At 35.8% G+C, this 14,762-nt stretch overlaps 1 protein-coding gene across 2 annotated transcripts; it reads right to left on the bottom strand.

Moving 5' to 3' along the window:
• Window positions 1-276: 276 nt before the first annotated feature.
• On the bottom strand, window positions 277-3,203 carry LOC149205090 (histone H3.2). Of its 2 annotated transcripts, none has more exons than XM_089394893.1 (2): window positions 2,684-3,202; window positions 277-679 (listed from the first exon to the last, which is right to left on the bottom strand). In XM_089394893.1, the coding sequence occupies exon 1, from the start codon at window positions 3,134-3,136 to the stop codon at window positions 2,726-2,728; it is 411 nt and encodes a 136-aa protein (XP_089251019.1). In that variant the 5' UTR covers window positions 3,137-3,202; the 3' UTR covers window positions 277-679; window positions 2,684-2,725. The 2 variants fall into 2 exon arrangements, with proteins under 2 accessions (XP_089251019.1, XP_089251020.1); XM_089394894.1 differs by lacking the exon at window positions 277-679 and adding an exon at window positions 2,191-2,377 and having other exon boundaries at window positions 2,684-3,203.
• Window positions 3,204-14,762: the final 11,559 nt, after the last annotated feature.

Here is a 14,762-nt window from a genome sequence, read left to right as displayed (position 1 = left end):
GTGGTTTGTTGAGAACTATCTCATAGCTGTCGCTTGCTCTCATGTGTATGGAAATTTTGTTGTTGCCAGAACTCCGCGTTAAGAATCTTCTGTTATTGCTTCATTGTTCAAACTCAAGAACTGTATCTCTGTTTGTTAGGAAGGATCTATAGAAACACAATTGCCACAAATAGTAATTAGAGGAGAAAAGAAATAAATATAATAAAAGGATTGTTTGCAAATAGATTCAAATACTCAGGTTTTTGAAAATTATTTTCTTCTTTTTGTATTTGTGTTCTTATACATTGAACCCTTTCAAAATGTGTTACATTCGCTTTTGTATTGTTTTCGAGACAGTTCTCCCAACTACTGGCAGTTACATCTGCAATTACACGGTTGATAACTATTTCAGGTTTTCTTGCCCCATGGAATATATATTATCTTCTTTTTGTTTTTTTTTTTCTAAATGAAAAATAGCTGTGAAATAAATAAAAGAACAAACAGTGTGGCTGTAACCACCTTCATCTACCTGTGCTGTTCCTAATTACAACTTAACTAATAATTAAATAATAAAAACAAAAAACAAAAAAACAAGTTTCTAAATACTGTGTTGATCAGTAAATAAAACCAAATATGATAATGAACCTGTTCTCCTTGACTGAGACCAAACACCCGGTCATCGTACCCTCAACCGATACTCCTGCATCACCAGTTTTTGTGCTTCTATGAGATTTCAATCAGTGCAACCACAGAAAGACAAAAGTTGATCCACAAATGCTGACAAATTTGGACTACTTCACACAATAATTCCAGAATCTATATTATGGCCCCAATAAAAAAATTGAAGAGCCAATATACTGAATCGAATTTTAAACAGTCACTATACCATATATGGAACCCATTACAGAAAAACCAATAAAACATACGCCAATAGAGAGCCTATAGTTTTCTCTAATCTATGCCTTGCAATTCACCATAAGCATCAACACAGAAACTTAGTGTGTCAGGAGAGTTTCTGATTTAAAACCCTTGGCAAGTGTGACAGCACGCCTCCTTTATTGATGATTCAATGACTGTAGAACAGGGGACCATTCACAAATCAACGCTAGTCCGAAGGGCAAAGGCGTCGGTTCGAACCCTGTTGTCTACGTATTTTATAAAATATTATTTGAGAAAATCTTTACAGGTTTCCATGTATGCGCATGTTCTCCAGGTTTCTGATTGCAGCAATCTCGTGGCAATCTCATTGAAATTGCCATTCACAAATATTTGAGAAAATCACAGCAAATTTGTTGAGGGTTCGAAATTAAACTCGAGAAACGTATTTAAACAGGGTCACGATTAATAACTGCAGCAACAGATGGGACCTCGTCAACCTTACAAGATAGCATCACCGCAAGTTGAGTGGATCGTTGGTGATCACATGGATGCTTTTGGTGGTGCAGAAGAGATAAATACTTTGTTGTTTGTTCATAGTTTCCAGACTCGCAAATCAGCAAAACAGCCATTGCTTAAACGCCTCCTCACACCCAGCCAATCTTTAAAGAGTTTAAATGCTCCACTATACTCCACAATGATTCATTTGATTTATTGAAACTGAAAACATACATTTATACATATATACAGAGTAGGTACAAGACATATTGAAACTGAAAACATACATTTATAGTAGGTACAAGACATATATAAAGTAGGTACAAGAAATACCTAGGTAAACAGATAAAATTAATGTATGTTTTCAGTTTTCACTTTTCAGTTTCTGCAATATAGATTTAGTAGATACAAGAAATATTTGAAGGAACCCAGCTACTAAATATATATTGCAGAAACTGAAAACTAAATCTATATTTCAGGAACTGAAACTGAAATTTTTGAAGGCACCCTTAACAGAATTATTTGAAGGCACCCTCAAATCAAGAAGCAATTACTTATCACCGAACTCTTTGACCAAGGTTTGGATTAATGAAGCAAGGAAATTTATTGTGCCAGATAAGGCTCGATATTATTATCGCTTGCTTTTTGGAAATATTGAAAAATAAGAAAAGCCTTCAGGGCTAAAAAGAAGAAACCAAACATCATATTTTTCTAAAACACAAAATTAATAAATCTGCAGTCCTAAAATTTAAATATAAACTATTGGAACACATTCAGCCCACTTATAGATCTTTCCAGTTTTGCCCCAGTAAATTCAATGATCACAACTCAGGTATATATAGTATACTATCAAATTCTACGCTATAAAATATTTATGTGACTGACATGACTATGAGAGATTTATGTCACTGACATAACTATTAGAAACGAATGAAATGATGTCTTTTTAAGCTAAAAATGTCGGAGCAATCATCGTCAAACCAATAGTCGCCCTTGAAAACCAAACTCCAACGCCATGCTCACACTAAAATCAGAAAGTGGGACTATGTCAGTGACCAGAACTATCAGCAAGGACAATCATACTATCAACTTGGGTTTTTAGCATTTTTATCAATAACAGGGCAAGAAAAATATTTGGGTTTTTTTTAATCTGTGCCTCTAAAATTAAACATTTTTATTAAAAATGGCTCAAGAAGCAAATTGGTTTACTCCTCTGCACCTCTGCAAGCAGAAGATCAAAAATCGTAGATAGAATTTCCAAGAACCAGAGAAGCAAAGAAAAGAGGAAAACAAATTTTAAGAAACTGAAGATGGTGGTGTGAAAACACACCATTGGTACTGATAGCAACAGCGAAATGTAAATTATAAATGATTATGCCCTCTCTCCACGGATACGGCGAGCAAGCTGAATATCTTTGGGCATGATGGTGACCCTCTTCGCGTGGATGGCGCACAAATTGGTGTCTTCGAACAGACCCACAAGATATGCTTCCGCCGCTTCTTGCAATGCCGCCACAGCTGAGGACTGGAATCTGAGGTCTGTCTTGAAATCTTGGGCAATCTCTCTTACAAGCCTCTGGAAGGGTAGCTTTCTGATCAACAGCTCGGTGCTCTTCTGGTACTTTCGGATTTCCCGCAGAGCAACAGTGCCGGGCCTGAATCTGTGAGGCTTCTTCACTCCTCCCGTCGCTGGTGCAGACTTCCTCGCTGCCTTCGTCGCGAGCTGCTTTCGAGGTGCTTTGCCACCAGTTGATTTACGGGCAGTCTGCTTTGTTCGGGCCATCTCTGCAAATATCTCTACCACTTCAACAACAACAACGAAAGTGAATGCCTCTCCTCAACCACGGGTCATCCTTTTATCCAACCCACAACGCCACTCCTTGCATTTTTCAAATTTCGATGTTTCGTGCATATCTCATCTCTACCGTCCGTTTTCTCCCATCATCGACGGCTCGATCCTCCCCACGACACGGATCGTCGCGTTTCCTATTCTAGGGATCACGAGGTCGTAGCCAAACCTTATAGCTATTGATACTTGGATCCTTGAGTGATGGTTGGGACAAATTCGGTGTTATTTTTTTAAGAAGGGTCCATTATACATTTTCTTAAAGCGTAAATCTTGTTGGGATTTCATTGGTGGGATCAGGTTATGTATTTTAAAGTCCGGCAAAATGTATATAAATACATGAAGTTTATTTTAGGGGGTTAGTTCTATTAGTTATCATAAGTTTTGCGAATTTTATGTTACTAAATGTTTAATTTGAATTTTATTATGGTGTTTGTGGTTATTGGTTTATTAGAGATTACATTCATAAATACGTGGAAAAAATATTCATTTGATTTTTTCTCCCATACCTCTTTTGGGAAAAAAAATATTGGATTCCCAATTTCAATTCAAAAGTTGAGACCTCTAAGTTTATTCACCTTCTATTAATTTTCAAATGGTGGTGTTTTTGAAACAATAAAAAAGTTAGGTAAATATAATGACAATGTTTTGGAGGTCAGTTGGAAAAATATGTATGTGTCTATATCTATGTAAAGGTTAATCTAAAAAAAATTATGAAGGTGTAAAGTTAAAGATAAGATTAGGGATAGAAAGTTAAAGATAAGTTTAAAGATAGAAGAACAAGTTTATACGTAATCTTTAGACTACACATAATGTTTTCCAAATCAACATAGTGAATATTACTATTTCATAAAAGATTATAAAAAATTCGAATCTCAACTTAAGGGATAAAAAGAAGGCAACAAAGCTAAGAGCTATATTGCAAATTAACTATACGAAAAGAGGTAGAATTAATAGCAAGGACCTCTCCAAAGTAGGTTAAGCTAAAAATGTAATCAAAGTTAGACACTCTTAATTAGATCTATGGCAATTCCACGAACACATGTAGGGATCAAGGGAGACTTAGAAGAAAATAAGCCCCTTCCAAAAAGGAAAACAAAGAACCACAAAGTTAAGATGCAAGTGACCCTTGGGAAGACAAACAACAAAGCACTAGTCACTAAAGTATGTGGCTTAGCTACCCTACATCCCCTATAAAAAATAATATCTTCAACAAAATTTATGATAATGGAGTGGCCAAAAGTTAACCAGAGATAGAAATACAATCTTCACCTCAACTTCAAAAGTACAGGATCTTAGCCACAACCCCACCGCTCCCTCCCTCCAAAAAAATTGTCTAAAGAGAAAGACCAACAGAAAGCACATGATAAAAATAAGGCATTCCATTCATAGTCAACATTGTTTGAAGCATATGAACATTGAATTTGAAAAAGTGAGTAATGAAATCCATATCCATGGACTAGGAATAAGGAAAAAAAAAGATGGTTTAATGTTTTTTATTAAAAAAGAAAAACCAAAAGCTTCTATTTTCATACTTATTGATAAATTATAACACATAGCACATAGAGATTTCCCTTGGAAAAATTATAACTTTATTTTAAATATTATTTTCGATTATAAAACCAATTAATATAGAAGTTAAACATATATACATTGAAAAGCAAAGTCAATTGGGGTTATGTAGAGTGGTTGGGTGGAATTGTTGTTATTTTTCAAATCCCTACTAATAATACCACGTGCCTAAAAACAATAAATTTAATTAAAAGGGCACAAAAGGCATAACTATTTTTTAGATAATCATTGATCTATGACTATTACTAAGAATATTCTAGAATATTTCATGAAGGTTAAATCTCTACCATCCACCTAAGAATTATTAATAGTTAAATTGAATATTTGGGTAAACCTGGTAAATCGTGAGCCCTGGTTACAGACCTTGCCCCAAGGGAATCAAAGAGAGTTGAACCAATGATCAACAACAACTAGCAACAATATCAAAGAACTTCAAGTCTAGCTCTAAACCACTTGAGCTAACCTTGGCATTCTTTATAACCTTTGATCTATAACTATTACTAAGAATATTTTAGAATATTTTATGTAAGTTAAATCTTCACCATCGACCTAAGAATTATGAATAATGAAATTTAATTTTTGAAAATATTTTTTTAAAATAAACACTTTTATTAGTTTAATTATAAACATTGATTTGTAAGTATTATTAAAAATATTCTAAAATATTTCATAAAAATTATCATCCACCTAAAAATTATTGATAATTAAATTAATTTTTTGAAATTTATATTCCAAAATAAATACTTATATCCCAAAATAAATATTTATATCAACTTAATTACACTTACGACAATATTTTTTTCCTAAAAACCTAAAATAATCATTATAAGTACACCTTTAAAAAAAACTAAAATCTGATGAAAAAAATTCTTAAAACTCTTTGATATCATCGACAAACTTGCTTCAACGTAAAATCACACTAAAACATTAAACTTCAACCAAAGAAAAGATAGAAGGCACCCACGTCACAGATCCATTCACAGAATTAGTAAGAGATTAGAATTTATAACTAGTATTTTTTTATATTAGGCTAAAAATGGGAAGATTCGTCTATAATAATGAGAAAGTGGTTGTAATGTTAATAAATCAGATTTGAGATGTGAAAATTTGACAATCTTCAAAGATAAGAGATTTGACAAAATCTTTATGAAAAAGTAAGTCTTGGGTTTTAATTTTGTGATGGTTTTAAGTATTATTTTTAAGAATAAGTTTATTTAAATACAATTCAGTGTGGTTTTTATCTTTATGGTTGAATATTTAAGATAAAATTTTAATCTGTTTTAAATTTGTGCACTGCATAGAGAAGGGGTTAAAAGTGAAGTTTAAAGAATTAATTAGGGGTATAAAGAAAACCTTTTGCAAATAAGAATGAATTAGTACGTTACACTTCAAAATAATAAAATACCAAATAAAATAGAAGGGTTTTTTAAAATTAATCTTTAGTATTAACTTTATTAAAGTTTACTCTAATGGGGTGGATAATCAGGGTACAAGAGGGTGGCGTGGAGCGGAAGAAAAATATTTTGATGACGCGTGCAGGCGTTAGGTGAAGACGATAAGATAACTGGCAGCGGGGGAATAGAATCATTGAGAAGGAGACTGGTCGTTTTAAACCTTGGAAGGTTGTATGTTTTTGTTGTTGGTGGTTCTTTGGCATGGGCGAGAGTGTTTTTGGCATTACTGATGATGAGTATGCACAAGCTCCCAATTTGTGCATGCTTGCTTGTTCAGTGAATTTTGCCTTTGTCATTGTTGTGAGGTGGGGAGACTCTTACAAAGTGTGCAAGCTTGGTAGCCCTCTCGCTAAGTGTGGGATCTTAGGGACTGGGTCTGGAGGTACTCACATCTTGCTTGTTTGGTGTTGGTCAAGGATGTCGCAATGTTGTTTCCGGTTGCAGAGACTTGTGGAAGGCAGCTTTTAGTCAGCTTGACAATGCTTTGGTAGGTTTATTTTTGTGGCCTACACATGGAAGAATATTACTTATTTTCTTGTGTTGGTAGGTCATCCCTTGTGTAATTTTGTGCCCCTCCATTGACAGTCAAGGGGTTGGGTTGTGGAAAACTGGTATTTGTCTAACTGTGGTGGCTCTCCTAGCATAATTTTTTGTCTAGGGATTTTGTACTTTAGTGCTCTTGTGGTGTGCGAGTTAGGTGAGGATTTAAAGTCCATATCATGATTTTATGTGTGGGGTGGACTGTTAAAAATTTTGGCTGGGTGTGGTGACCCCAAGGTCTGTTGGAGTGGGTCATGTGTCAACCCTACAGTTGATTCTCTTTTTGGTCATTGGGAAACAACCTCTGTGATGTTTCGCCAACGAGGTTGAGCCCAAAGGGGAGAGGGACCTCATGGCCAGTGTGCGGGCAGGGGTGTGCAAGTGGAAGTCATTGAGGAAGAAGGGGTGGCGAGTGATGTGGTGGAGGAGGAATTGGCCTAGGGGCAAGTGTCATCGCGAGGGCATGTGGACCAACCACCATCTATGGCTTCCCTTGACATGTGAATGAGAAGTATCATGGAAACTATGGAGGAAATGCATCAACAGAGGCATGATGATCGAAATGAATTCATTGCTTTTATGAATGACCTGCAACAAAACCAATGGGATATGCTAGATTGTTTGGCTTCTTTGTGTAGCAGTCAGAGGCATACCAATGACCATCTTGACACGATGGAGACATGCTTTGCTCACATTGAATTCCATATTCATAGGGATCCAGGACCTCCTGCAGCTCTAGGTGTTAGTCATGCACATGATGTTCCCCCTTAATTTGTGATGATTGTTGGTTATCTACTTATCCTTTTTGTCTTTTGGGTTATCTGGTCTTTTTATTTATGGAGATTATGTAAAGCGTTGCTAATCAGTTTTTGCATATCTCTTATGGCCAACAAATCCAGTCAGAATGAGGTTGGGAGAGCAGTAGTATATTGGAATACTCATTGTAATATTTTTAAGACTTAATAGAAAAAAAATTATCGACAAAAAACTAAAACGTTATCAGGGTTTAAAAATATTAAAAAGGGTGTTGAAATTTACTATTAAGAAATCGCTATTTATAAGTAGGGAACATGAACACCAATTATTTTCAGTCACCCAGCTCTAGGAGAGTGAGAAATAATACCCCTAAAATCATCCATTTGAATGCATCAAATGTAATTTTTATATTTGTGCGTTTTCTCACTTCAAGGACCTCTTAATTTAAAGGTAAATGCTCTACTTGAAACAATCTCTACAGAGTAAAATGACAAAAGCAACATGGAGCATGGAATTATACAAAGCTCCAAAATAGATGGATTCTCAACTCACTTATATAGGTAAGCATGTCATATAATCATTAAGGACCTACTCAAGCATGTTGAAGAAATAAAGGAAACAAAGTAGAGTCTGGAGTGAATTAAATATATCCATCCTCACACTCATCCCAGCGGAGAGCAATATAAGAACATCCAAGGTTATACTAAAAAGAAATGCACAATATGCAAGTGAAAAATGAATAGCACAAAAAGGGAAGATGGAGTATTGATGTAATTATATAGTTAGTACACCTATTGCACAAAAAGAAATGGGTGTGGATGGAAGGTGAAAATTCATTAAGATCAAAGAACAAGTAAGTCAAGATCGGGATGAAGAGGACCATTATAGATTGGTAGTTAAGGTAGTTTGGAATGGATAAGGAATGCCAAGAGTCAAAGGGTGAAGATGGATTGTTGCCACTAAAGGACGTAAAGTGAAGGAAATCAAAGAAATGAGGGCAGTGCTTGAGAGGTGACACTTGTAAGATGAGTCCCATAATCCAAAATATAAATCAAGGACTAGTAGACTGTTGGATCAAGAGAGATAAAAAGTGGGGATAGAGAAAGAGATGGTTAGCACGTTGACACTTGTTGGAAAAGTGTGGAGCAAGTTGATGAGTTAGACAAACCTTATGGATGAGAGGTTGAGATCGAGTCTTATATTACAGAGTCGGAGGTGAGTTAACACTGCCTAAAATAATGTTATAATATTTTGAATGTTGTATAATAATGATAATGAGTTGACCTTGTTTTATGTGAATCTCTTGTACTCTTTGATTATGTCTAATATAATGTACATTGTATTCAATGTTAGTTCCTACATTTCTTTATTTCATGTGTGTTTGTTGCAAGAGAAACCTTGAAGTGAGATTTAGGCTTGTTATGTGGTTGACTACACAAGGGTGAAATTTGATTAGTTTACCTCATCCAACCAAACTCCTTTTATAATATATAATATGATATTGCATCAAAGATCATTTTCTCTAGATTTAAACAATTGATGTAGAGTTTAATATCTCAAGAATAAGTGGATTAGACTCATTAGAGAAAGCAACATAATGGTCCAAGAAATAGAAAACGACAATGTGACTAGAACAACTATGCAGAATTACAAACTCTAAAAATCTTTTTATGTTGGCTAAGACAATTGGGGATTGATTTAGTACATATTTTTGGTGACTCTCTGAATGTGATAAATTGGACAAACAATGTGCAGCTCTATCAAAATATTACATTGATTCCTATATTAGAAGACATTTCTTTTATTAAATCAACCTTTGTTGATTTCTCTGTATGTCACATTTACAGGGAAAGGAACGTGGAAGCGGATTACTTTTCTAAAAAAGGTATACATCAGGCTCTAGACTCCTGGCATATAATTAATTCTGACAATGGGTGGGTCACCGAGTCGGATCAGCCTCCATACTTTTAATGATTTTGTTTTTTGTATATGGTTTTATATCTCTAAATCTTTTTGTTGTGGGGCAGTACAATTTCCATTGGTGTTTTTTCTCTCCTTTCAGTTGACATGTCTCTGTTTGTATATGATTGTGGGGCACTTGGTTAATCTCAAAACTGCTACTTTATATTTTTGTTGATGAGTTGTTTTCCAAATGTTTAGAGAGACTCAGGTTTATGTTTACAGTTTATAGTACTTTATATGGTTATTGGTATTGAGCAAGTGCACTTTCCACTTTCCTCTATATGTTGTGGTTTCACTTTCTGCATATGGTGGATTCACAGTTTGGTTTTGAATGCTTTGTTGCATCTACTTTGTAACTTTATATTTCCTTAATAAAAAGTTTGATTTTCCTGTGAAAAAAAAAATATATATATATATATATATGTGTGACTAGAAAAAGGTTTGATATGACAGATACCTTAAATTGGACGAGATTTTGAGTTGTAACTTGAAGTCGTGGGTAGATTTGGGTTTGCATAAAAGTTCATATAGTGGGTTAAGGCCTACATTCTAAGGTCTTAAACAATGTCCTACTAGATGGGAGATAAAGAATTTTATTCAAGTGCATAAGGGGAATGAGACAAGGATGAACTATCTAACTATTTTTGTACATCATAACTGTTGAAACTCTTAGAGGATGTGTAGAAGTTTCCAAGCATGAGGAACTCTCGGGAATTTCTATAATATATGGATAAATACCCATGAATCATACAAAATTTACAAACAATATCCTCATTTCAAGGGGGAGCCTCCTTGATGCTTACTAAGAGATTTAAAGCAAACTCCTTACAGGTGATAACAACCCCAACAAAAGAAAATGTAAGCCCCTTTGATGGAAAGGATCAAGGAACATACTTAGAAGAATTGGGAAAATATTGGAATTACTAGCACTAGACCATAGTTAGAGCAACTTTGTGTATCAAGGAATTATGATCATACCAAAGACTTATAGGAATTTCCATTTGATTCCTACAATTTCCATAAAAAAATTCGATCATCCACATGAAAATTTTGGAATTGGTTGGACTCTTTAGTTTCCATAACATTTTTGGCCACGATATTTGTTGTTACTCTACTCCTTCTTCGACAAAAACTTCATATACTAATTCTGGAACATAATCCTTGATAGGTTTAAGGACCATAAAAATTGATCTTCCTCCTCTCTAATTCTTCTATTGCTATATTTCAAAATGCATGTGCATCTTTGTCATTGAACAACATACTCCTCCTCAATTCCAAACTCCCTCTAAGTCAACTATTATTGGGTCCAAAGGTTTGTCTTGTGATAGTTTACAACATGTCTTAACATATAGTATCCTCTACTTCTTAACTCTAAGATCTTAGCTATAAATTAAAGGAATTTTATTTATGCACAGATAACGATAATTGCAGACGTTACACAAAATACATTTTCAGACTTTGGCCATCACTCCAATCTCTTAGAGTAGACTTTCAACTGTAACCTTATAGATCTATTGAATTTACGAGGCTTCTTCATTCCTATAGATCTCTAAGATTGAGCTGAAGGCATGCTACCACTGCGTTCAAATTAAAGCAAACAAATATATGTAAAACAAACTTCAAATCTAAAGAATGCCTTTCTAAGTGGTTGGCCATGCCCTTTGGCTTCTTCACTCCTATCGTTGATGAAGTTTTTTTGGGCTACCTTCAATATCCTCTTTGCTAATTGCACCGAGAGGCACTCTACAACCCCGTATAGGTTAGATGTTTAGATGTAATATAAGTATGTAAACAATTTTAAATGTCGGCCCAACTAAGAAAAAAAAGGTGATATCGGGGATGAGTGTAAACATTTAAATGTTGGCTCAAATAATAATAAAAAGTTAAAAGTAATTACGTCGTAAGGCATTCCCCTCTGAAATCAACTCCCCCAATTGCCACTGTTTACTTGTTTGAACCATTCGATCAGATGTTAGATGATTGAAAAGTTCCAAACCATTGGATGAATAGTTAAGATAAGAAAAAACCTAATAGTTAGTTTCGGCTAGTTTCTTATGTTATTTTCCACACCGTTTTTCTTGTTGCACAGAATTGCCTCAAATGTTGTTGTTAAATGTTGCTGTGCAAGCCACATCTCTGAGCATCCCACTCTAGGAGCTTGATGATCACCCCAACATTGATCTCGCCGTCGATGGCGCTGACGAAGTCGACCCGAAGCTCAATCTCGCCCAGGGCCGCAGTGGTGACCTCTCTTTCTTCTGGTTTGACAGAGGCCTCTACATATAAGTATAATATTTACTGAACTAATTAGTTGTTGAACAGTAGTGTTGAACAATTTATGTAGAACTTAATTTAATAGAAGTTTTGTTTATGAAAAATATAATGAGAGGTTTGTTCATGCTAAAGGAATGTGTTAAAACCTCTTATATTAGTATCAGAAAAATTTGCAGATAAGTATCGATATATATTACTGGATTAAATTACTTAGCAGATAGTTACCTCTGGGTAATTACAGTGCATGTAAATAATTTTGTTTATGAAAAGTAATGTGCAATTCCTTGATGATTATAGCTTACACAATTATAAGATTGTACAAATGTGTCTTAAATGTAAACTGAAACAGAAATCATAGAGGGAATTTACATTAAACCTATTGTAGCAGCAGTGCAACTGGAAGGGGTTCTGGCTGGACAACTACCGTTCCAGGCCTGTCTAAATAGTTGATTAAGAACTCATATAATAAGTCATTGTAAAAACAATGCTACCCTTATCGAGGGTAAGGGTCCATGGCAAACCACAGGTTGTTCAATTAACTGTTCATTCTGGAAACGTTAAACATGTAAGAGGGTACTGTTAATAGGTAGAGAAACACTTCTGAACCCTGGGAAATCTGCAGACCAAAGAGCCAAGGTCTGTTGTTGGGTTGCAAATTAAGGTACAGCCGAAGTGAAGGAAAACATTTTTCGAAACAGGCGAGTTAAAAACTAAAATTGTTCTGAACTTTACTGGACATAATTCCTTTAACATAAGGGATTAAAATTTCAAAAAAAAAAAGAGAAGACTGAGGAATGAAGCCTCTGTTACCTAGCCACCGACTTGAAAATGAAAATATTATGTAGTGAAACCACTAATCATATAATTCGACTTCAGGTTGAAGTATGTACTACGAATACACTATAGAAATGAAAACATAGAATAATATGATGAAAACGAGTTAATTAACGTGTTGGTAAAGAGGGGCGAAGTCCGCCTTTGCAGTGGAGATTAAATGAGATCTAAATGTTCAGAACAAAAAAACACATTCATGCATAGTTCATAATTAAATTACACTGGATCTAAATTAAAATTTAGAAATACAATTAAATGGCAACGCCAAGAAGTTGTGGCGTCGAAGACTAAATCATAACAAGTAGTCTATTACATATTCGGTCGTGAAAACCGAACTCAAACAGAACCCCTGCAAGGGTTTCACAATAATACCCAGAACTGTAAGTTTTTCCTAACCAACAGACAGAGGTTATATCTAGCCTTAGAATTCCAACCTGTGGTTGAAGATGGAAAAGGCACCATATTCCTTTCGAACCACCCATTTTGAGAGTCGCTGGAGTCTTGCAGGAAAGAGAAAACTGAATTAGGCTTTCCAAACTCTCTAAGAGGAAAAGCTAAACATGGGTACATACCTTTGTAGGCAGAGGAATGCAGAGTTGCCCTGGTGAATCTGAACCCTTGTGAATGAGGTCTCAACCCAGTCGAGCGGGGTGGCGGAACCTGTCACCCCCAGACTGCGAACGTCGTGCGTCATGGATAAACCCGCATTTCTGATGGTGAAGACAAAAGGAAGAAGCAAACCTCCCCGATGTTGCAACATAAAAAGTATGGAAGGGTTACTGCTTGAAAGATGAAGGAAACGAAAGAAGGTAAGACTCAGAATCATGAGCGAAGGTATTACTAGACCTGGCGACCATAGAAAACCATCTGGGAACCTGCATTTGTAACCCCAATGGTGAACTGGTTGCAAATTTATTCTCTTAGTCGAATCACGGAGCAAATGGCGGTGTTTTCCTGGCTTCCCCTGGGGTTATTACCCTGACCACGCCTCAACAATCTTGATTCATCAAATAAGCTTGGCGTGGATCAACCGCGGGGGTAAACCCATGTGGCAAGCTGCCCGTAGGTATATCTGGAGGGTGGGGCAGGAAGGTTTGAGAACCATCAGAGGCACTGCATTCCTTTTGAACCACCCATTTTGAGAGTTGTCGGAGTCCTCCAGGAAAGAGAAAACTGAATCAGGGTTTCCAAACTCTTTGAGAGGAAAAGCTAAACCTGAGTACATACCTCTGTCGGCAGAGGAATGCAAAGGTGCTCTGGTGAATCTGAACCCTCATGAACGAGGTCTCAACCCAGTCGAGTGAGGTGGCAGAATCTATCACCTCCAGACTGTGAACATCGTGCGTCATGGATAGACCCACATTTCTGATGGTGAAGACAAAAGGAAGAAGCAAACCTCCCCATTGATGCAACAGAAAAAGTATGACAAGGTTACTGCTTGAAAGACGGAGGAAAGGAAAGAAGTTAAGACTCAGAATCATGAGAGGAGGTATTATCGAGCCTGGCGATCGTAGAAAACCATCCGGGAACCTGCATCTGTAACCCCAATGGTGAACTAGTTGCAGAGTTATTCTCTTAGCCAAATCACAGAGAAAATGGCAGGGTTTTCCTGGCTTCCCCTGGGGTCGTTACCCTAACCACGCCTCAACAATCTTGAGTTGTCAGATAAGGTTGGCGTAGATCAACCGCGGAGGTAAACCCATGTGGAAAGTTGCCCGCAGGTACATCTGGAGGGTGGGGCAGGAAGGTTCGAGAACCAACCCTCATGGGTTAAAAGTGGTCTACCTTTAGGATTATTAACCTTATAAACAAGCAATGGAAAGTATCATTGATCTGAAATGACCAATGCCTAAATCCTAAAAATACAGACATAAATTGTAAAATAATACTTATGAAGAATTCATAAAATTATAATCCCTAAATAAACACCACATAAACAATTTCCCCCAAATGTAACTGGTTTTGGATTTAAAACATTTACTTATAAAGGTTCCAAAATCTTAATGAAGAGAATTTTCATAAATCCTTTGGAGTGAAGTGTTGTGCATCACCTTCACTTTGAACATATCCTCGTTGGAATCTCCCTAAAACATAACATATGATAATAAAAAAACACCAATAAAGAAACAAAATTGCTAATATTTCTTATGTTATTGCCTTGCAGCGTTTCC

This window comes from Pinus tabuliformis, chromosome 1_2 (assembly GCF_031772625.1).
Source record: "Pinus tabuliformis cultivar Carrire ecotype Pingquan chromosome 1_2, CPIR1, whole genome shotgun sequence".
NCBI lineage: Eukaryota > Viridiplantae > Streptophyta > Pinopsida > Pinales > Pinaceae > Pinus > Pinus tabuliformis.
Note: the sequence above shows the minus strand (reverse complement) of the source record. Positions and strands in the feature narration are given on the sequence as shown.